At 39.4% G+C, this 24,668-nt stretch overlaps 1 protein-coding gene across 8 annotated transcripts in view; it reads right to left on the bottom strand.

The window, feature by feature from the left end:
• Window positions 1–1,781: 1,781 nt before the first annotated feature.
• Window positions 1,782–24,668, bottom strand: part of ablim3 (actin binding LIM protein family, member 3) — a 343,093-nt gene continuing 320,206 nt past the window's right edge. For 6 of the 8 annotated variants that reach the window (XM_043703813.1, XM_043703816.1, XM_043703818.1 and 3 more), the window contains 6 exons: window positions 22,500–22,529; window positions 17,590–17,648; window positions 16,510–16,570; window positions 15,934–15,941; window positions 4,689–4,769; window positions 1,782–3,023 (listed from right to left, as the gene is read on the bottom strand). In XM_043703813.1, coding sequence (XP_043559748.1) covers window positions 2,910–3,023; window positions 4,689–4,769; window positions 15,934–15,941; window positions 16,510–16,570; window positions 17,590–17,648; window positions 22,500–22,529 — 353 coding nt within the window. In that variant the 3' untranslated portion in view covers window positions 1,782–2,909. The remainder of the gene's footprint in view (window positions 3,024–4,688; window positions 4,770–15,933; window positions 15,942–16,509; window positions 16,571–17,589; window positions 17,649–22,499; window positions 22,530–24,668) is intronic. The other 2 variants (XM_043703819.1, XM_043703821.1) reach the window with 1 other exon arrangement.

The following is a 24,668-nucleotide window of genomic DNA, read 5'->3' as shown; positions in this document are numbered from 1 at the left end:
TGTGTTCCAGAGGCTTTAATGAACCTTTGTTTGAAAATGTGCCTCGCAAATCTCTTTTAAACTTGCCCCTCAAACCTTGAACCTGTGTCCCTTGGCAATTAACCCCTCCACCCCGGGGAAAAAAGCCTCATACATTCCACTCTATCCATGCCATTCACAATCTTATAACTCCTTTCAGGTCACCCCTCCACCTACTGTGTTCCAATGAAAATAAGCCCAGTCTATCCAACCTTTCTTCATAGCTAAAGTCCCACAGACCATGCAACGTCCTGGTAAACCTTTTCTGTATCTCCAAAGCACATCCACATTCTTCTGGTAGTGTGGTGACCAGAACTGTACACAATATTCCAAGGGTGGCCTAACTAAAATTCTATAAAGCTGCAGCGCTAATTGTTCATCCTTATACTCAATTCCCCTTCCAGTGAACACATGCATTCATAGGTCTTTTTCACTACCTTATCTACCTGCGCAGCTACCTTCAGTGATCTGTGGGCCTGCACACCCAGATCTTTCTGCATATCAATACTCCTTAGGGCTCTGTCATTCACTATGTAATTTCCATTTGTATTTGACTTTCCAAAGTGCATCACCTCACATTTGTCTGGATTAAATTATTATTACTAAAATATTATGCTTCAAAATCTCTTAAGTACTTTGAATGTCCTAATGTATTCAAAGGCATGATTGGAATATAAGTCATTCTTGAACTTATTCTCTGTACAGGCCTTGCCCAGAGTTGAATAAAAAGTATTTTTTGCTATGGAGTGGACTGTACTGGTATCTTGTAACAAAGATCATCAATCTTCTGTAGCTTAAATTATCTTTCCCTTTCAAGCTTTTGGGGCTGTTCAAAAATAAAACTGTAAACTTCATGGCAAGTCCCGGTTGTGGAGAGTTCCACTGAAGCATTTAAAATATTAAAAAAATCACTCATGGTGTTGCATGCTAGCTGGGTTGACATTTATTGACCATCAATAATTGATCTTGAGAAGGTTGTGGTGAGCTGCCTTCTTTCCCTACAATGTTGTTGGGAAAGAGTTCCAGACCTTTGACCTGATGATATGAAAGGAAAAGCAATATATTTCCAATTCAGGTTAGGGACTTGGAGGGGAACTTGCAGGGTGGAGGTGTTCCTTGTCCTTCTAGATGGAAATGTTGTGAGTTTTAATGTGCTGTTTAAGGAGAATACCTATTTAATTTCTATAGCACATCTTAAAGATGTCGCATACTGCTACCACTAAGCATTGATAGCAGTGGGAGAGGATGTTTGTCAATTTGATGCCAATCAAGTGGGTTGATTTGTCCTATATGGTGTTAAGCTTCTTGAGTGTTGCTGGAGCTGGTCTCATCCAGGCAAGTGGTGGGTATTCTGTCACACCCCTGACTTGTGCCTTATAGAATGGGCCAGATAGGCTATGGGGAATCAGAACTTGAGTTCTGATTGCAGGATTCCTAGCCTCTGACATGCTCTTGCAGCCACCATGTTTATATGGCTAGTACAGTTAATTTCTAGTAATAATTCTAATAACCCCAGTATGGTGGTAATAACAGTAATGTCATTGACTGTCAAGGGACAATGCTTAGATTCTCTCTTGTTGGAGATGGTCATTGCCTGGCATTTCTCATCGAGTCATAGAGATGTACAGCACGGTCCAACCTGTCCATGCTGACCAGACATCCCAACCCAATCTAGTTCCACCTGCCAGCACCTGGCCCAAATCCCTCCAAACCCTTCCTATTCATATACCCATTCAGATGCCTTTTAAATATTGCAATTGTACCAGCCTCCACCACTTCCTCTGGCAGCTCATTCCATACACGTACCACCATCTGTGTGAAAGTAGGTAGGCTTTTTATTTCAACATCTGTGGCATGCATGTTATTTGTCACATTTCAGCCCAATCCTGGATAATGTCCAGGTTTTGCTTCATTTGGACATGGTCTGCTTCAGTATCTGAAGAGTCATGAATGGTTCTGAACACAGAGATCCATACAGTGAAATTTGTGGAATAGTTCAGAGGGGCATCTTTGACATTAGCAGGAGGGCAGTGGATAACTGGGCATGCCACTTCACCCAAAAATAGAACATATGGAAAAGTAACTGGCAGAATCCCAGGAGAACTGGTTTCTGTTTCAAATTCCAATCAGTGGCAAGCAATTTTCCTTGTCTCCACTTTTGATCCAGCCTGGAATTCCAACATTACTATCTCCACAGCAAAAAATTGCAAGTTAACACATTGTAGCTAAATTGAAATGAGCACAAATCTTTTTAAGCCAAATCTACATCATTTATTTATTCAACAGGATGCAGCAACTGACAGTGAAAAACAATTATATGGGTCTATATCACTGAGAAAAAAATGTCAATTATCATTTCAGTAAATTGCATAATTATACAAGTGCTTAATTGTGAGACCATAATGATTCTTGTTTAGGACAATATCCACAAAAGCTATTCCAATCATACATATGTCTGCAATGCTCTCTTCTGCAGAGATTTGACATTTACTAATTCTCCTTCAGTTATGTAACTTAAATGTAATAAAGTAATTTGATGCTTGCAGTAAGAACTGATATAGAAAAGCAAAACTGAGCAAGAATAAACAAGCGATAAATTAAGAGACCAACAACAAATAATCCTTTTTTCCCCAAATTTGAATTTTAAACATGAATCTGGGCCCATGAAATCTGAAGATTAATAATTGCATCATAAAACTTTCAAATGATGGAAATATGAGCCCACAAGTGACCAACATTTGCAAGACATTCAGAGAATACATGTAGCTTCTTATATTATAATGGTATGAAAACACTATGAACAGATTGAGTGGTTAAATGTTTTGTATACTTGGGTAGGCAAGACCTTACAATTTTTCTTTCCTTTTCTGTAATGGGACTTTTTTGTATGCTTAAAAAAGCCGCGCTTGTTTCTTCAGTTCATTCCTTTTCCACAATGCAAGTCGATCAAACTCTCCCAGTGTCATTCCAAACACTCGGTAGAAATCTTCTGGAGACAGGTGACGCTGCAAAGAAGCAAAGAGAGGATAAAAATATTAATATAATTGTAGCAAAGTCTGCATGATTGATACAGGGCAGAAATTAGATTTTTCATGAATAGAGGGTCACATTTAAAGCCTCTGAGCACTCTGAATGGTATATTTGCCAACTAAAGCACTCAAAAGGGTTTAGCTTATCAGTACTGTCTTAATAACATATATATATACTTTATTAAATACAGAGATTATGAATATATTTGTGTCCTGTGGAAACATATAATCAACACTGGATAAGTAAGTAGTTGCCTCATATACTCAAGCATATCTTAACCTATCTCATCTTTAACACATCAACTGTTCAGTCTTGCTGTGAATAGAATACAACAAACTTGTGGATTTTTATATTCTCCATTATTAGCCAATGAAATGCCAGAAGGTAGAGGTGACCAATTCTATTGCTTAGTCAACAATAGCCAATGACGTTTTGCACAACTGAGAACCCTAACATCATCCTCATCAATGCAAGACAATTGGCCTGCTCTATGTGGGAGAAACCAAATCAAAATGAGACCACTTTCGAAACAAATCACTTGGTCTAGTTAGCATAATGCAGACATCAGATTCCAACTTGCTCCTGCACTTACAGGTTTCAAAAATGGTGCTGATATTAATCAGAAGCCCTCAACAAATACAGTCAATTGGCTACCACACATAGATCAAAAATCTGCTGAAGAATGTTCCTTTACTGAGAATTGCAGATGAGTGAAACATCTGTACCATTCCCTTGCATTACTGCATTCTCTACACAATACTATACATGATACTGGTTGATTCAATTTATAGCACCACTGATATCCTTCAAGGTGTTACATGAGCGGAATAAGGAAGAACAAATGAGAGAACTTCAGTATTCATTAGGAATAGAAAATGGAATTTATCAGTATTATTGTTCATTGATTCAAAAAATTTAAAATATTAATTTATTCTATTACTCAGGTTTAGCACTATTTTGAGCTTTTAGTAATTTAACCTGCTTCATAAGACTATAAAATACATGGACAGAAGTAGGCCATTCAACCCATTGAGTCTGCTCTGCCATTGAATGAGGCCATGGCTGACCTGATAATTCTTAATTCCACTTTCCTGCCTTTTCCCATAACCCTTGATTCCCTTACTGATTAAAAACATTTGTCTGTCTCAATATTGAATCTAATTAATGATCCAGCCTCAACAGCTCTCAAATAAATTCACAACCCTGTAAGAGAAGAACCTCCTTATCTCAGTCTTAAATATATCTGTCCCTTATCCTGAGATTATGCCCTCTGGTCCTAGACTCTCCCACAAGAGGAGATGATCTGCCAGCAACTGCCCTATCAAATTCTCAAAGAATCTTGTATGTTTCAATTAGGTGGCCATTATGTTAATGAAAACACACTGGATAGGCAAATTTCTTTCCTCATCTTCTGAGGTGTTACAATTCACAAACTGTGCCAGCTTTCATTTTCTCTATTTTTTTAAAAACACACAATGTTACATGATTTGGTGCAAAACAAATAAAATACAGTACATTGTTTTCAAACAAATGGATTTTTGATTGTTGCTGCTTATTGTGAATGGTGACTTCATGCAAATATTTTGAAACAGCAGTCCTGTTGAGATATTACAGAAACACAGTTGGTTCACATTACACACCTCTAATCTTGTTCTGTCAACATCTTTTGGTAACTTATTCCGACCTCTGGTGGTTACCATTAGCAGATGAAATGGATAAATCTGGAAAGAAACAAAACTCAACCAATTGTAACATACAAACCACTTCAAATGTATTTGGTTTAGAATGTAAATAAGAAACAAGTAAATTGGACACCAAGTGATGAAAGGCTTGCTATTCAATACAATTATTAAAACAAATTTTCTTCTATACTTGCAGTATATTTTAGTATGAGGCTATGTTTCCAGAAAAGAGTTTATACATTTTTGACACTAGAATTAGGATGGATCACTTTGTAACTACTGTGGCTTTGTAACGGCTGTTGTCAGTTTTCACATGGAATTTTAAAATTATTTCTTAAATGCTTCCATTGACCCAACAATTTGTATTTGTACAGTGCTGTTAATGTAGTAAATCATCTAAAAGGTGTTTGACAGGAGAATAATCAGTCAAAAAATTGACACTGAGCGAAATGAGAGACTTGGTAAGGTGATCAAACATGATATCAAAATGATAGATTTTAAGTAGCATATTAAGCAGAGCAACTGAGAAAATAGAACCTGGATTAGGTTATTCAGTCCATCAAATGTGCTCTGTCTTTTGATATGATCCTTTATTTCAATGTCATTCTCCCACATTCCCTCCTAATACCCTTTGACCACTTTTAGCCTAAAAAAATCCATAGATTCACACTCTCTCAAAGAGGAAATAATTCCTCAGTTTAGTCAGAAATGGCTAACCTGTTATTGTGGGATTATGACCCACCATTCTAGAGCTTCTAGTCTGGGAAGATTTTCTTCCTGTGTTCAGCATGTCTAGCCCTGTCAGAATTTTAAACATTGCATTGCAATCCCCTCCCATTCTTGGAGATAGTGAGAACTGCAGATGCTGATGAAGTCAGAGTGGATAAAGAGTGGAGCTGGAAACATCACAGCAGATGGTGAAGCATCAGAAAGGTTCTGACCTGAAACATCGACTCCCCTCCTCCTTTGATGAGCTCAACCAACTGTGCTTTTTCCAGCTCCACTCTTTATTTCCTCCCATTTTTTTCAACTCCAATTAACACAGGTTCACTTGGCCCAATTCTCCTCAAAGGACAAACCTGCCAACCCAAGAATCAGTCTGGCGAACCTTTGGTGCACTCCCTCTATAGCAAGTACATATTTCTAATATAAATGAAACAAAGACCATTGGATGCTTGAATTCTGATACAAAAACAGAAATTGTAGTTTTGAAGAAGCATCACTGGACCTGAAATGTTAACTTGCTTTTTCTCCACAAATGCTGCCGAATCTGTTGAGTTTTTCCAATAGTTTCTGTTTCGGTTACATATTTTCATAGGTAAGGAGACCAAAGCTGCATACAATCCTTCTGGGTTATCAGACTCTACTCTCTCTGTATTCCCCTGAGAAAACATTTCTCCCAGCAGTATTCAAAATGGAAAATCTGTTAGAAAAATGCCTCTTGCACTGTAGACCTGGTGTTTTTAATTCTCATTACACAGGTAGAGTGCACAGGCAGGAGGGCAATGACCATCTTGCTATACAATCTCTCTACAAATGCCTCTGCCTTCTATATAATGGAAACAAAAACAGAGGCAAGTGCAAGGATAAAGAGGTTTAGGGAGTAATTCCCTCGCTTAGAGCCTAGATTTCTAAAGACACTGTAGGGTAAATGAAATAGGGAATTGTTGGAACCCTTTTTAATTTTTTTTAAAATTATTTTTAGTTTGGAGCTGTGAACTGTAAGCTGAAGGTGTCCTTCATACTATGAACAGCAGCTTATTTAAAAAAAGGAACAAACAAACTTCTATATGTTTATAAGCTAGGCCTGGAAGTTAATTGCATTTAATTCTTGTTAGTAGTGCTCTTTAAGTCAGTCAGTTCTGGCAAGCATTATGCTCAAACAGGTGGTAGATGTTTGAATGATAACAGGAGCCTATAGAGTGATAACCAGTCTAACAAAGAGAAACCAAAGTTTAAACTGGTTTTGAAATTTGCTTAAGGTCACAACACTTCTGGCTGTGAAATCTACAGGATGAAGGGTTGATTGATCACTGATTGTCCTCTCATTTTCAACTTAATGAAAGTTCAGCAAATAGAATGTCCATTATAATAATTAAATGAATATTCTTAAAAATCACACAACAGCAGGTTATAGTCCAACAGGTTTATTTGGAAGCACTAGCTTTTGGACCGCTTCTCCTTCATCAGGTGGTTGTGTAGTTTAAGATCGTAGGACACAGAACTTATAGCAAAAGTTTACAGTGTGATGTAACTTATGTTATATATTGAAAAAGATCTGGATTGTTTGTTAAGTCTCTCATCTTTTAGAATGGGCATGTTGGGTTCAGTTCTTTCAAATGTAAATTCCAGAACTTCCTTAAAGTTACATTCTTAACTGCACTCAACATTGAAGGTGTGAGGTACCCTGTGTGAGGCTATCTGTACCCCAATGTTCAGACTGATTCTAACCTAAGAAAGGGATTTACAGAATCTTACATGGATTCATGCAATTTTTAAGCGAAATAAAATATAATTTTGTAAGTACAAGTTCACCCCACAAGTGTGTGCGTGCAGAGGCTATGAGTGTCTGTGAGAGAGAGTGTGTATGTATTTGAGTGAGTGTAAAGTTCACTTGAGAATGTAACTTTAAGAAAGTTCTGGAGTCAGGGGTAAATATAGGGTAGGGCAATAGATCTGGATGGGTTTCTATTTGGAGGGTCATGTGGACTTGTTGGGCCGAAGGGCCTGTTGCTACACTGTTGGGATTCTACAAAAAAAATTTTAAAACAAAGATAGCAGCATAATCTGTGAAACAATACAAATTGAATCTGATTAGATTACTTCACAGGGTGTAACAGAGTATTATATTTGTTCAGGTGTTCTGATGAAGTATTCTGAATTAAAATCAAAAGCCAGGATAGGCTGGTCTTTCCACCTTATGTGGCCTAGTCATCCTAATCTTTAGAGTCAAAAAGTGTTGTGCTGGAACAGCACAGCTGATCAGGCAGCATCTGAGGATCATCTGAGTCGACTCTCCTGATCCTCGGATGCCGCCTGAACTGCTGTGCTTCTCCAGAGCCACACTTTTTGACACTGATCTCCAGTATCTGAGTCTTCACTTTCTCCACCCTAATCTTCAGCAAACCCAATAGAAACGAGAACCTTATGTTTCTAATTGCATCAAATAAAGGAATTCTGTTCCATGGTTTTACTTTTAAATAAAGCCCCAATTTCTCTACAGCTGTCAAAACAATAAAAGTTTACATTTGCAAATGTAGATAATGGTGGGAAAACCTCCAGCTTTGAACACAAAGGTGCAAATGTGAGAGCTGTATTACTTTAGTGTTATTAACAAGCAGTTTGCTATGATAATGTGTAAGCAGGAAATATGCTGTATGAGAGTTTAGTACATGCGTGTCTTAGGCAGAAGTGTGTTAATAAGAGGATGCTGTTTATTGGAGTCTTTCAATGAGAGGCTTGTTCGAGAGTTGGAACAATAGAAATGAAATATTTTTCCATTATTTGAGGATTGTTTATGTAATGGCAAATATGGTGACTGTTGTTTGGATGAATAATTCTATTGATGTTATGTAAATCATTGTCTCTGTGTACAGAATGCTATTATAGAGTAAGAACATCTGCTGATACATGGAACACTGACATTCCGCAGCACCCCCTCAAGTAGATGACAATCTAATCTATGTGAGATTTTGTTTTTACAGACACCATGCATAGTTAACCCATGTCTATTGATTGCAATGCAGGTTTATACAGTATTGTGCTGCATACATTATTTGAGTGATCTCTGCATTCAGTCAGTGCTTAGTGGACTGTTTATTAGTTGAATGGTTCAGCAGGGAATCTATACAGTCAGTTGTTAACATCACTTAAAACTAGCTTGTAGCTAGCTTGCACTTTCTAAAGTGGAGCAGCATTGTAGGTGGAGTTGCTGCTGGGATTGTTGTCTATGGTTCTGACAGGGTTTGAAAGTGTAAATAGTACGGATTGTCATAAGCACCTCCAGTTCTGATGATAGGTGTGAGAGCGGAACTGCTTAGGACTTGATGGACCTACTATCCTGATCCTCCTTATGGTCTCTGCAACAATGTTTATCATAAAAATGCTATGAGTTGCTAACTTGTAAACAAACTATTACTTGTTCTACATGACAGCCTCTTCCCATTAGGTTACAAAATGGCTTTCTTTTATCACACTAGACCAACCAGGCCTTATTATAGCCCTTTTAAGGGAGATATTGGCGTAGAGGTATTGTCACTGGACTAATATCAGAGACACATGTCTGGGACCTGGACTGAATCTCAGCAAACAATTCAATTAAAAGTCTAATGATTACAATAAAACCATCATTGGTTGTTGTTTAAACCCATCTGATTTACTAATGCCATTTAGGAAAGGAAATCTACTGTTCTTACCCTGTCTGGCCCACATGTAATTTTAGACGTGGTGTGTTAGATATACTAGCAATCAGCAGTCTTTCTAACCTGTGCAGCTATTCCACATGTCCCAATCGATATGCTGCCACATTGACTTTCAGATGTGGAAGTTACTGTCATGTGCAGAATTCAGAGGTAAGAGCAACAGAAATAAAAGTTAGGGGCAACATGCCAATAATGCGAGGGAGTTCCAGGATCTTGGCCTAACATTAAAGAAGAAATGACAATATAATTCTAAATTAGGATGGTTTGTGGCTTGGAGGAGAACTACCTAAGGAGTCTTTGTGAATATTTCCAGTGCATCTAGTAAACTGTACACACTGCTGCATCAGTGGTGGAGGGACTGGATGTGGTGTCACTCAAGCGGACTGCTTTGTCCTAGATAGTGTCAAACTTCAAGTGCTCTTCTCATAAGAAACTGGAACCATGCCCTTGATCTGTAACAGTTCCATGGTGTACATTCTCAGTCTTGCTGAGGTCTTGGGGTCTTGCTGGGGCCTTGGGGAAACTTAAGGGTTGAGGTCCAGAGCGAATCTTGTTAATGTCTGGTTCTGCAATCACTGAAACAGCTGTGCTGGTATCGATCTTCATTAGAACTGGGTGATTGTTTAACCAGACATTTATTTTGATTGGTTCTGATTTGGATGTTGCTAAGCAATGTAACTGTTCTGACCATCTTTATAGGTGAACTTTTCAGGATGTGCACTCTCCCGGATAAAGACCCATGAGTTCTCTTATTCAATATAGGTGCAGTGGGACTCTTTTGCTGTCATAAGTCTGCACACAGGCAACAACTACAATGGCTTGCTGGCCCGCATCCTCAAGAAACTTCAAACTGTTTGGCTGAGACTTGGCTTTGTTTTGGGATTTTGCTATAGGCTGATCTAGAGTCGCTATGCTCAGAATATGTCCTGAGTGAGACTATGCAAATGCATTCACTTAGGTGGTGTTCCTCAAACTCTGTTAGAATGGTGAGGGTGTCCACTTTTATCGGAATATCCTGCAACTCTTATGCTCTAATTGTTGCATTTTCCAGTGACAAAGCCAGATGTAGTGCTTGTTTGAAGTCCATTGCACTTCAGCTAGTGGGCACTTTTCAAGGTTACGTCATTAATTCCACATACCAAATGTTGTCTCAGCATCTCATTAAAGGTTAAAATCACTTGTCCCTGCCAGTCATGGGTGGCACGGTAGCACAGTGGTTAACACTGTTGCCTCACAGCACCAGGACCCGGGCTCAGTTCCTGCCTTGGGAGTGGAGTTTGCACATTCTCTCTGTGTCTGCGTGGGTTTCTTCCGGGTGCTCCAGTTTCTTCACACCGTCACAAAGATGTGCAGGTTAGGTGAAATTGCCCATAGTTAGATGCATTAGAGCCAGAGAGATGTACAGCACGGAAACAGACCCTTCGGTCCAACCCATCCATGCCGGCCAGATATCCCAACCCAATCTAGTCCCACCTGCCAGCACCCGACCCATATCACTCCAAACCCTTCCTATTTATAGACCCATACAAATACCTTTAAAATGTTGCAATTGTACTAGTCTCCACCACTTCCTCTTGCAACTCATTCCACACACGTGAAAATGTTGCCCTTTGGGTCCCTTATAAATATTTCTCCTTAAACCTATGCCCTCCAGTTTTGGACTCGTCCACCCTGGGGAAAAGACCGTGTCTATTTATCCCATCCATGTCCCTCATGATTTTGTAACCCTCTATAAGGTCACCCCTCAGCCTCCAACCATCCAGAGAAAACAGCCCCAGCCTATTCAGTCTTTCCCTTCAGCTCAAACACTCCAACCCTGGCAACATCCTTGTAAATCTTTTCTGAATACTTTCAAGTTTCACAATGTCCTTCCTGTAGCTGGGAGACCAGAATTGCACACAGTAGACCAAAAGTGGCCTAACCAATAACCTGTACAGTTGCAACATGACCTCAGAGCTCCTATATTCAATGCACTGACCAATAAAGGCAAGTATATTAAATGCCTTCTTCACTGTCCTGTCAACCTGAGACTCCGCTTTCAAGAAGCTGTGAACCTGCACTCCAAGATCTCTTTGTTCAGAAATACTCCCCAGGACCTTCCCATTAAGTGTAGAAGTCCTGCTCTGATTTGCCTTTCCAAAATGCAGCATGTCAAATTTATCTAAATTAAACTCCATCTGCCACTCCTCAGCCCATTGGCGCATCTGATCAAGATCCCATTGTACTCTGAGGTAACCTTCTTCGCAGTGCACTACACCTCCAATTTTTAGGCAGGTCAATCAAGCCAAGAGAACTCATGATGGATGATAGATTTCTGGGAAGCACCAAGGATATGAGGGACCTGGGTGTGCATTTACTTTGGTCCTTTAAAATATCAGGACACGTGGAGAAAGTAGTTAAGAAGGCATTTGCGATCCTTGCTTTCATTAGCCAAGACATAAGAGCAGAGAAGTTATGCTGAATCTGTATAAAATACTGTTGAGCCACAGCTAGGGGATGGTGTGCAGTTCTGAAAACATTATAAGAGGGATATGATGGCACTAGAGAGGGTGCAGAGGAGATTTACCCAGATTTTACCTGGGGAAAGCACATTAATGCTCACAGTCTGAGTGCAATCAATTGTGATTGGCATTCGTTTGCCTCTGATTGCAAAATATGACCGGTATTAGATTAGATAACTTTACAGTGTGGAAACAGGCCCTTCGGCCCAACAAGTCCACACCGACCCGCCGAAGCGCAAACCACCCATACCCCTACATTTACCCCCTACCTAACACTACGGACAATTTAGCATGGCCAATTCACCTAACCTGCACATTTTTGGACTGTGGGAGGAAACCGGAGCACCCGGAGGAAACCCACGCAGACACGGGGAGAATATGCAAACTCCACACAGTCAGTCGCCTGACGTGGGAATCGAACCTGGTCTCTGGCGCTGTGAGGCAGCAGTGCTAACCACTGAGCCACCGTGCCGCCCGTATATTTGCTTAATTTTTCTAAAATTTTTCTACTCAATCAAAATGGGATTATTTTCTTGTCATTCTTGGGAATACGGTTTAGACACAATTATCAAATGAAAACTGATGGAGAGTTTCAGTTACAACCAGAGATTGGACAGACTAAGGTTGTTTTCATTGGAGCAGAAGAGATTGAGAGAGAACATGATTAAGATGTATAACATTATGAGGGGCAGAAAAAGTTGACAGAAACAAACGTTTCCTTAGATGGAGAGATCAATGACTAGGTGGCATAGATTTAAGGTAAGCTGCAGAGGTTTAGGCAAGATATGAAAAAATACTTTTTTACCCAGAGGGAGTTGGGAATCTGGAACTCACTGCACGTAAGGGTGGTAGTGGCAGAAACCCTCCTAACATTTACAAAGTATTTAGACTTGCACTTGCAATGCTAAGGCATACAAAGCCAGGTACTGGAAATGGCATTAGAATAGTTAGGCGCTTGCTTTAATCAGCACTATGGACCGAATGGTCTTTCTCTTTATGCTGTAGACCTCTGTGACCTCTAAAAGGCTTTAGCTTCTCAAATGTTAAACCATTGCCACCCGCTGTCCGAGTCAGGGATTTGCATGTTGGGGTGTGGTGAGGATGGGGAAGAAGGTCCTTCAACTACCCCAAGCTATGAGTAATCTGAGACATAGATGAAGCTGGGCATAGAGGGTGGCATCTGAAAGTCACTCTACTCCCCCCAGTTTCTGCCTCTTATCCCCCGGACCACCCATCTCTCTCCCCTCAGCTTCTGCCTCTGATCCCCCTGAAGTGCCCCTCTCTCTGTGACTCTCAATCTCACAAAAAAGGTAGAAAGAAAAACCTGCTGGATTGCCTGAGGAGTAGGACTTGACTGGCAAATTTTAAGATGCAGAAGTTCTGGTGACCCTGGCTGGATTGCAAGCAGGTGAGATACTCTCCTTTTTTTGCCTGTCAGCTTTTATTGAGCTGATTGGCAAGCAGTTGGGTGAGTTATATTGCTGGTGGGGGTGGTGCATTGGTTCCCATCAAAACGCTTGCCTTGACACTTTGGAAAATTAGGAGAAAATTTGCTCCAGAGTTACTTATTTTGATGGTATAAGTCTCATAGCTCCTGTAGAGGATACTGTGCTAATGTGCTTTCTTTTCAAAAGAGGTGCTTGAAAGCAGCCAATCTTCCATGGCAGGACAAAGAAAAAAGAACTTTCAAAAACACCCTGGAGTTCTCCTTGAAGTGCAGCAGTATTGATATTAATAACTGGAAGAATTTGCTCAGAATGGTGCCGACCAGTTCATCAAACTGCATCATGTCTTGAGTCCCAATGCCTTAAAAAGAGGAAGGGTGACAGCGGAGAAGGGAAGAAATGCCTGCTGTCTTAACTCCACAACTCCTTCAAGTATCCAAAGGTTAGCAAGTTGAACATTGGCCTGCTCAGTCACATCAAGACCAATTGCAAAATCTCATGAAGGGACATCATCCTTGGACTGGAAGACAGCTTCCTCACCGACAACCACAACTCACAACACTAATGCTCACAGTCTGAGTGCAATCAATTGTGATTGGCATTCTTTTGCCTCTGACTGCAAAATACAACTGGTATATTTGCTTAATTTTTCTAAAATATTTCTACTCAATCAAAATGGGAATATTTTCTTGTCATTCTTGGAAATACAGTTTAGACACAATTACAGTCTGTGCCATCACTGCTCCAATTAACCTATATTCTTACAATTTATCAATCAAATGTTGTTAATTGTGCAAATTGCAGCCAAATTGTATGCCAGTCACTAATCAGTTTCGCTGAAGAGTGCATCAAACTGAATCAAATGCGCTGTATTATTTCAGGAAATCCTAAAATATGTGAACATGAAAAGAATGGAATTAATTTAAAATATTTACAAGATGTTTGACGGGTGCTAAATAAGAGATTTGTTGCAGTCCTTGGCAATAAAGCAAAAGAAGCTGCATGGACATAGTTGGCTAAGAATGCAAAGTGATAAATAGGGAATTATTAGATTCTTTTTCATTTCAGCAGAAATTAGGCAGTGGCATTCCTTAGGGATAGGAGAGGAAAAATCTACAAGAAACCATTGAAAGGTTCAGAGAGTAGGCTGATAAGACTCAAATGTAACTCAAGCTGGACACAGACCCAAAAAGAAGAATACCTTTGATGGCAAGACTTGCAACAGATTAGTGGAAGAAAGGTTCTGGATTAGTGGTGCTGGAAGAGCACAGAAGTTCAGGCAGCATCCAGGAAGAAAGGATCTACTTGACTTTGGAATCTTTGAAGGAGAGAATTCAGTAACAAAATACCATGATAAAAGCAAATGGAATTCTGCATTTTATATTCAGGTACATTGAATAGAGAAATAATATTGAATGAAGATATTGATTAGGCAATTATTGGAGTTCTTCACGTATTTTTGGGCACCTTATTATAGAAAAGGTATTAGAGTCACAGGAAATAGTACAGCAAAGATTCACTGAAATAAAATCAGGAAGGAGAGGTTGCTGCCATGTTGAAAGGCTAGAAAAACAGGGGTGTTATTTATTGGAGCACAGGGAAAATGATGTAAGGTTTTTCAATATTGAGGAGTATATACAGGATAAGTATTAAAAGATTTTACAGTTTGGTGAATGAAAATCAATTATCGCAGGAAGAAGAGGGGTATGTTGCATGACATTTTTCATACTTTGGTTGAAGGTACATAGGAAGTTTAAGCATAACGTAATGATTTCAGGCCTTGAGCAATTACAGGGATAAAGACTTATTGCAAACACCAACTTATTTGAAATGGTTGACTTAGCACTTACTTTGACTAACATAATGTCATTATGAATTTAAACAGCAGACTTTTTTTTCAGGTAAAAGGATTACCATATTATACTGAAAAAGTGGACAAGGCATTACCTCAGAGTAAGAAGCCAAACAGAAAAGGAAGATGAGAAAGAGGAGGAAGAGGAAGAAGAAGTGGAGTAGGAGGAGGAGGAGGAGGAGGAGAAGGAATGATCAGTTCTAATTTTGTAATAGCAACAGAAGGCCTTCACCATTCTGGGTAGTAACTAAATAATATTAGTAGGAAGGTAATAGACTCTGCATGGTAAGAAAATTATGATATAAATTCGTAGGTGTAAATAATGCATGACAAAGATCTTTAGCTCACTCTCACTTAGAAAACCTTTATAGGATGGCATGACATTGTCTGAAATTATGATGTATAGTAATGTTGTTTTGTTGGAAAAATATAAATACAATCCTACTGTAATGATGGAGAAAGACACTCCACATAGGCACTTTCAAAATCATGAATGGGGTGGATAGAACAGATTTGGAGAAGCTGTTCCTGCTTGTTAAAGGAACAACTTAAATTGACTTAAAATGATCTGCAAAAGAAGCAAGGGTGAAGTAAGGAAAAACATATTCATCCAGCAAATAGGTAGGACATGGAATGCACTGCCTGGAACAATGGTGGATGTAGGTTAAGTTGAGCTGTTCAAGAGGGTATTGGATGATTATCTGGATAACAGTAATGTGCGAGACTATGGGGATAAAGCAGAAGATTGCCAATAGGCGATGATTCTTAGTGAACCAGCCAGTTGCAGGCATGATAGACCGAATGGCCTCCTTCTGCATCATAACAATTTTATGATTCTGAGAGATGGTCAGCTAGCTATCAAATATGACATTATTATTGTGAAGTAACCAGTAGCACCAGTAGAAAACAGTTCTTTCTTTTAATCATTGATGCAGCATCACAGGACTCAATCAAGGGCCATGGGCTCCAAACTGAAGGTTTTACCTTGTATTCTGAAAAAAAAAAGAGAACATATTTTACTTGAAACAGGACACTAAACAAAATCATACCAGCAGAGTTATGTGTAAACAGCACCTCATCTATGTATTTCATTATTGCTCGTCAATGGTTTCAGGTATTAAGGGACAGATTTTCACTCAGGGACACTGATGACAAATTGCAATGACATTATTCCATATTATAGTTCATCAACATTTTAAGTGCAGTCTTTGATCTCTTTCATATGCATTTTCAACCTGGTGCACAGTAATGCACACTGGTGCTATGATTTTCCCATTCCCGTAAAATTTAGATATAAACTACTAAACAATAGATATAATGATCCTTACAGTATAGAAGTTCTGAACTGCCTTTAGCTAATTCAATCTTGATTGTATGATGGGGAAGGGAAGGAGATACCTTCTCTTTTAATTGTCAGTACTGCGTGTGCCCATTACTCTAACATTATGCAAAGAACATTCAATACACTTAACATTATTTTGACAATAAAACTGGACTCACAAATGTGTTTTTAGTTAAGCATTTTACATTTTATTATATCCAACCAATTTTAATAATTACCTCTCATTCCCCAGTTAACAGAACTGTCGTTGTCATATTGGAAAATGTCAGCACTCTGAGGCTAAAGGTGTATGGCATTGGATGAAAATAAATAATTTGTTAGTTACATGCAATTTTAGACAAGGTTCTTTCAATTCTATTTCACCACTAGTACTCAAGTGCAAGTGGATAAAATAAAGTATTATGATAATGGTTGATTTGATCAAGATAATAACAAATCTATTTTACAGATCTATCTAGTTTGTTACAAACTTGCACAGAATATGCAAATGTACAATTAGAAATTTTAATTTATAACACCACACAATTGTTTAGAGACACACAGCATGGAAACAGACTCTTTAGTCCAACCAATCCAAGCCGAACATAATCCCAAACTATACTAGTCCTACCGGCTCCTGGCCCATATCTCTTAAAACTTTTCCTATTCATGTATCTATTCAAACATCTTTTAAACATTGTAATTGTACTTGCAACTACCACTTCCTCAGGAAGTTCATTTCACACATGAACCAGCCTTTGTGTAAAATATTTGCGTCTTATGTCTTTTTAAAATCTCTCCTCACCTTAAAAATATGCCCCCTAGTGTTGAAATCCCCCTCCGAGGGAAAAGACAACTACCATTAACTTTACCCACACCTCTCATTATTTTATACACTTTTATCAAGTTGCCTCTCAATCTACGCTCCAGTAAAAAATGTTCCAGCCTATCCAGCCTTTCTTTATAACTCAAACCTTCCATACCTGGCAACTATCTGGTAAACCTCTTCTGAACCCTCTCCAGCTTGATAATATCCTTCCTTGATGATATATTCAATGTTTTTTAAATTCCCTGATGCAAACACTGACATCTCTTAAGTCATGGACTGAGAAGAAGAGAGCCTGAAATTTGAGTATCAGCTGGATACTTGGAGCAAGGAAAATTACAATACATTTGAAACATCTTCACAAGGACAAGGGGCTGAGGGAAAATTGATACATATAAAATCAGACAGAAGCAGACATTTATACTGAATGTACACTTGTACTTTCCTTCTTTAGGTGATAAACCAACTGTGAGAGGAATTAATTCAACCTTACCCTGTGCAAACCATTTCTCATATAGGCAGGAAGAGAAGCAGACTTGGAAATTAGTGGATCTGTAATAAGCAAAGTAATAATTCATCTTCGGGTTGATTTAAGGTTGTTTTTCTCAAAATCCTAAGCTAACATCATGGTGGAAGTTATTTCATTGTACCTGATGAATTTATACTATGTAATTCCTCTTAAAACCACTAGATGGTGCTTAATGTTAACATGTGGAGGAATCTTGTTCCATCCAATCAGCCAGAATCATAAATACACAAGCAAGTTGATAGATTGAAGTTGGATGAGGTTGAAATACCATTACTCAATGTAACCAAGTTCAACAATCATAATAGAGGATGACATTTTAAAAAAATTATGTTAAAGTGTAATACTATGTTTTGTTTTGAAAAAGGCTGAAACATCATGCACATAAGACCAACTTGGTATTTGCTGGAACTCCTATACATGTTCTTCATACAGACGGTAATAATTTAGTTATAAATAGCACACAGAGGAAGTCTCACATCGCCTCCTCCCCTATGTTGAACAGATTTGAGTGAAGTCTAGGCAGGTCCCACTATGAAGAATAGCAGACATAAGGACGACACTGTAACATGTGCCATGCCAGCTGGGGAAAAGGATCTAGACGTCAAATAAAGGAGGCTCCAGAATCACAAACACACAGCAGAACAACAAGAGCTAAGCAAATTCAAGGGATATCTTTTGCAGTATTCAGCACTGTAACTTAAAAAATACAAATAAACTGACATATAATAAACATGATTACATATAGTGCAATAAATACAGATTCAAGAACAGGTTCTTCCCCGCTGTTATTAGACTTCTGAATGAATCTCTCAATTTTCAAATTTAACGTTGAACTTGCTCTGTGTGCACCTTCTCTGAAGTTGTAACATTGTATTTCTCACTGTTCTATTACCCTTATGCACTTTGTATGGTGTGATCTGCCTGTACTGCACACAGAACAAAACTTTTCACTGTACCTAGGCACATGTGATAATAATAAATCAAATCAAGATATGTGAATTAGAATCATAGAGTCATGCAGCATGGAAATAGGAGTTTTGATCCAACTCCTCTGTGACAACCAGGCATCCCAATCTGACCTAGTTCTGTTTGCCAGCATTTGGCCCATATCTCTGTAAACCCTTCCTATTTATATACCCATCCAGATGCCTTTTAAATGTTAAAAATCACGAGGTTATAGTCCAACATATTTATTTGGAAGCACTAGCTTTCGGAGCACTGCTCCTTCATCAGGTAGTTGTGGAGCAGGACCATAAGATACAGAATTTATAGACAAAAATTACAGTGTCATGCAACTGAAATGATATATTGAACAAACCTAGATTGTTGTTGTCTTTCATCTTTTAAAATGGGTTACAGGTTTCGGTTCATTAATATGTAAATCCCAAATTTTTGAGATAACGTTTTTAAAAACAAAGTAACAGCTCAGCTCAGGCAATGCATTAAAGGTGTGAGGTTAGAGTTTGTCTGTATCCTAATCTTGAGTCGGACTGGTTCTATTTCCAAAGTGGAATTTACAAAATATTACATGAATTGATTGCCTGCAGATTGTGCATTTTTGAGCAAAATAGAATGTATCTGAAAATATAATTTTGCAAATACAAATTCACTCCATAAACTTAAATGCGTGTGCACGTGCGTGTGTGCGTGAGAGAGAGAGAGAATGTGCATGTGAGTGTGTGTGTGTGTGTGTGAGTAAGTACACGTGAGAGTGTGTGCGCGTGTTTGCGTGTGTGCAAGCTTAGTAAAGTGTGTGTGTGTGTGAGTGTGATGGAGTATAAGTCTGTGAGAGGGTGTGTGTGGTGTATATGTGTGTGTATGAGAGAGTGTGTGTTTGAGACATGGTCTATGTGAGTGTCTGAGTAGGTAAGAGTGTTGTGTGTGAGAGGGTATATACAGTAGTGGGGTCACCTGTAATGTGACGTGAACCTAAGGTCCTAGTTGAGGCCATCCTCATGGGTACCAAACTTGGCTATCAGCCTCTGATCGGCCATTTTGGATTGTTGCCTGTCCCAAAGTCCACCTTGGAGGATGGTCACCCAAAGATCCGAGGCCGAATGTCCCTGATTGCTGAAGTGTTCCCCGAATGGGACGGAATACCCCTGCCTGGGATTGTTGCCTGGTGTCCTTTCATCCATTGTTGTAATGTGGTACTTGGCAGGTACTCACATGACTAGCCAACGTGATCAACCTCATAAGCTGTGGGCAAGAATGCCCTGCGCATGGTACATTGGCGAGAGCATGCAGATGCAACGGTAATGGATGAATGGACACCGCGCAACAATTGCAGACAGGAGTGTCCCCTCCCAGTTGGGGAACACTTTGGCAGTCAGGGACATTTGGCCTTGGATCTTCGAGTGACTGTCCTCCAAGGTGGACTTCGGGACAGGCGACAACGCAAAGTGGCGGAGCAGGAGCTGATATCCAAAGTTCGGTACCCACAAGGATGGCCTCAACCGGGACCTTGAATTCATGTCACACTACAGGTGACCCCATTGCACTATACACTCACACACACACACTCTCATACACCCCCCACACTCTCACACACTTTACCAAGCTAGCACACATGCAAACACACTCACACGTATTTTCTCTCTCTCTCTCACACACATATAAGTCAATGGGGTGAATTTGTATTTAATTAGAGATTACTTACAGTGTGGAAACAGGCCCTTCAGCCCAACAAGTCCACACCAACCCGCCGAAGCGCAACCCACCCATTCCCCTACATTTACCCCTTTACCTAACACTACGGACAATTTAGCATGGCCAATTCACCTGACCTGCACATCTTTGGACTGTGGGAGGAAACCGGAGCACCTGGAGGAAACCCACGCAGACATGGGGAGAACGTGCAAACTCCACACAGAGTGTCGCCTGAGTCGGGAATTGAACCCAGGTCTCTGGCGCTGTGAGGCAGCAATGCTAACCACTGTGCCACCGTGCCGCCCATTTGCAGAATTATATTTTCAGGTACATTTTATTTTGCTCAAAAAATGCACAACCTGCAGGCAGTCAATTAATGTACTATTTTTAAAATTCCACTTTGGAAATAGAACCAGTCTGACTCAAGATTGGGATACAGACAGACTCTAACCATACACCTTTAATGGATTGTCTGAGCTGAGATGCCACTTTTTTTTATATGCCTTAAGTTATCTTGAAAACGTGACTTAAAAGTAGCCTGGGATTTACATATTATTGAATCAAAACCTGCAACCCATTCTAAAAGATGAAAAACTTAACAACAATCTAGGTTTGTTCAATATGTTGTTTCAATTGCATGACACTGTAATTTTTGGCTATAAATTCTGTGTCTTATGGTCCTGCTCCACAGCTACCTGATGAAGGAGCAGTGCTCAAAAAGCTAGTGCTTCCAATTAAACCTGTTGGACTATAACCTGGTGTTGTGTGATTTTTAACTTTGTCCACCCCAGTCCAACACCAGCTCCTCCACATCATGGCTTTTAAATGAAATTGTACCAGTTTCCACCATTTCTCTGGCAGCTTATTCCATACAAGTACCATCCTCTATGTGAAAAAGTTGCCCCTCAGATCATTTTTAAATCTTTCCACTCTCATCTTAAACCTAAACCCTCTAGGTTTTGACTTCCCACCCTAGGAAAAAGATCTTGGCTATTCACGTTATCCATGGCCCTCATGATTTCATAAACCTCCATGAGGTGACCCCTCAGTCTCCAACATTCCAGACAAAAAAGCCCCAGCCCATTTGGCCTCTCCATATAACTCCAACTCTCCAGTCCTGGCAACATTCTTGTAAATATTTTCTGCACCCACTCAAGTTTAACAACATCCTTCCTATAGGAGGGTAATCAGAATTGAACACGGTATTCCAAAATTGGCCTCATCAATGTGCCTTATAACTGCAATATGGCATCTCCATTTCCTTTCCTCAAATGTTCTGATCCAAGTGTACCAAATGCCTTCTTCCAAACCCTGTCTATCTGCTACTCCACTTTCAAGGAACCAGGCATCTGCATCCCACGTCTCTGTTCAGCAACAGTCCCCAGAGCTCCAACATTAATTGTGTAAGTCCTGCCCTGATTTGCTCTACCAAAATGCAACAACTTACATTTCACTAAATTAAACTCCATCTGCTGCTCCTTGGCCTATTGGCCGGTCAGATCAAGGTCCTGTTCTACTCTGAGATAATCTTCACTGTCCACTACACCACCTAATTTGATGTCATCTCCAAACTTATTAACCATACCTCTCCATACAAAACCAATAGAAACTTATACAAATGCTAAAAAAAGGTCAATCACCAAGTATGCATTATAGTCAAGACATATTTCTAAAAATCAAATCATGAACAGGAATACACATTGTGTCCTATACTGTACACAACTGTCAGAATTTGCCAACTCGTAATGTACTGATGGTGAATGTTACAGAAATGTAATGAAATGCAGCACAAACCTCTGAAATGAAAATCTAGCATGTAATTATTTAATGAAATATGATACTGCATTACATAATAAAACATAGCACAATATTAAACTGCTCAAAAAATGCAGTAACAAATTATGTGATGAAATATGGCTGCGATTGTACAGAGTATACTGTTGTTATACCACAAATAGCAACTGCAGCGTTCTATTATCTTTTTTTGGTTATTAAGCAAGCAAAATTAAAATTAGGCTGTTAATGATTTCAACCAGCAAAGATCTGTCCAGCACTGATATGCAGAAAGCAACTCAAACTTTGCATCATGTGTGAGAGGACATAAAACTGGTCAAGTGGTTCTGTAAAACAGTGTTTGCACACTGAAGTAAGTTGTAGACCGTTGTAAAGGGGGATGTCTGGAAATATGAATATTTAACTTTATCAGCAAAATGTCTTTTACTTACCGCTATCTCCCATATATGTTCCTCTGGGAGCTGTAATCAGAGGATTAAAAGTAAATTAGAATAAAACAGAGAGATGACATCCAGTACCATGAACTGTGTCTCTTCCCAAAAACTAGTTAAAATATTTTATCATCAAGCATTTTTCTTGATGATAAAGCATTTGCTTAATATATATCCTTGGATGTGGGAAATTATAATACAATTCATATCATTTAACTGAAGGGGAGCTGCAAATGCATTTACTACCAAATGCAAGATAATCCTAGCCTATAGTGTCTTTTTTTAAACTTATGAGACATAACTGGAATGTCCTGTACATGTGCGCAAAAACACGGTTACTGATGACACCTAGATAATTGGAATTCACATTGTTTAACTGGCTTTAAAGTCACTTCCTTCCTGCAGCTGAACAACAAGCTTTGTGTTAGGGTTTTACTTTAGGATTGTGAGCTCAGAAGTAGCCTCTGTCACCATGGAACCCTGGTTCAGTTATAACTGCTGTACTCCCACTCCAAGAAGCTCCCAGTCTCACAGCTTGCCCATAGCCCTCCTTTAACAATTCTCACCAAGAGAGGTTGCAACAATTTTCAGACTGTAAGTTGGGGAAAAAAATTGAGAAGAAGCATGAAGTATGACAAAGTCAGCTGAGTTCTTTGTTAAATAGTTGTAAACCTTCTCACAGACTCAAAATAAAAGTTCACTCATGCTGAAATCATGATCTTGGCTGGGCTATGAGGGAGTGTCATACAGTAAACAGCTGTACCTTTATATAGAAAACAGTGATGAAAGAATCAGCCATTCCTCAGTCATTCTCATGTACCTCTTGATCCATTAGAAAGGATTTAATAGCAAAGCACTTGAAATGTAGTGACAGGATTGGGCAGAGTCAGCATGTATTTATGAAAGGGAAATCATGTTTGACAAATCTACTGGAATTTTTCAAGAATGTAACCTGAGGGGAATGAATAGATATGGTTTATTTGGACTTATAGAAGGCTTTCAGTAAGGTCTCACATAAGAGATTAGCATGTAAAATTAAAGTACATGGGATTGGGGGTAACATATTAGCATGGGTGTTGACTGCTGTTCGACTGAAAACAAAGACTAGGAATGCCAGGGACTGATGGGATCCTGCAGGGATCCGTGCTAGAACCCCTTGATCTCCTTATCTGACAAAGGATGTTCTGGGAGTGCAAGAAAATTTCCCAGCCTGATTCCTGTGATGATAAAATTGAAATATGAAGAGAGACTGATTGGTTATGATTATATTCACTTAGAAGAGTTTAGAAGAATTAGAGGATTTGATAGAAACCAACAACTCTAACAAGGCTATACAGGGTAAATGCAGGAAGGATAATCCCAATGACCGAGAGTCCAGAACCAGGGATCACTGACAAAGGCTTTGGGGTAGGACATTTATGTCTAAATTGAGGAGAAATGACTCCACCCAGAGGCTGATGAGCCAAGGAATTCTCTGCCACAGAAAGCAATAGAGGCAAAGGTACTGAATGTCTTCAAGGAGGAGATAGCTATACGGCCAAAGGGATAAAAGATTATGGATGGGGAGAAAGTGGCTACACAGAGTACTGAGTTAGATAATTAGCCATGAGCATATTGAATAGCGGAACAGCTTCCAAGGCCCAAATGACCTATTCCTGCTTTGATTTTCTATGTTTCTACATAATCCAAAGTAGCCCAGATATCTTTTCCCATACATTTACTTTAAAAAGTTGCAGAAGTTTTAAATATTGCCCAGAAATGTAGCAATAAAATAGCTATATACTCTCTTCACTGACTTTCTCTGATAAAGTCTGTAGCAATGTACAACCAAACTTAGACCAAGGTCAGGCTCAGCACCTGAACCTGCATATCAGAAATACAATGAGTTCCTGGGAACCATATCTACCTCAGGGCTGGAATTTAATGCAGCCATCAAAAGTGGGTTGGAATGCAGGGGCACAAGGGTGGAGGGCTGTGGAATTAGGAGGAAAGGCAGGTAGTTGAGACCCCGTCACCTCCCAAACCCTGTCCATTCCAACCAGGATGGGCAAAATCAAGGATGTTCTTCCCACCTGGAGGTCCATTGAGGCTTTTAAGTAGTCATTTAATAGCCTCATCACACCACCACCGCAGCTAGGATAGGAGGGGCCCCTTCACAATGTGGGGAAT

This window comes from Chiloscyllium plagiosum, chromosome 14 (assembly GCF_004010195.1).
Source record: "Chiloscyllium plagiosum isolate BGI_BamShark_2017 chromosome 14, ASM401019v2, whole genome shotgun sequence".
In the NCBI taxonomy this organism is placed as follows: Eukaryota; Metazoa; Chordata; class Chondrichthyes; order Orectolobiformes; family Hemiscylliidae; genus Chiloscyllium; species Chiloscyllium plagiosum.
The sequence above is the reverse complement of the archived record's forward strand: the minus strand, read 5'-3'. Positions and strand labels throughout refer to the sequence as shown.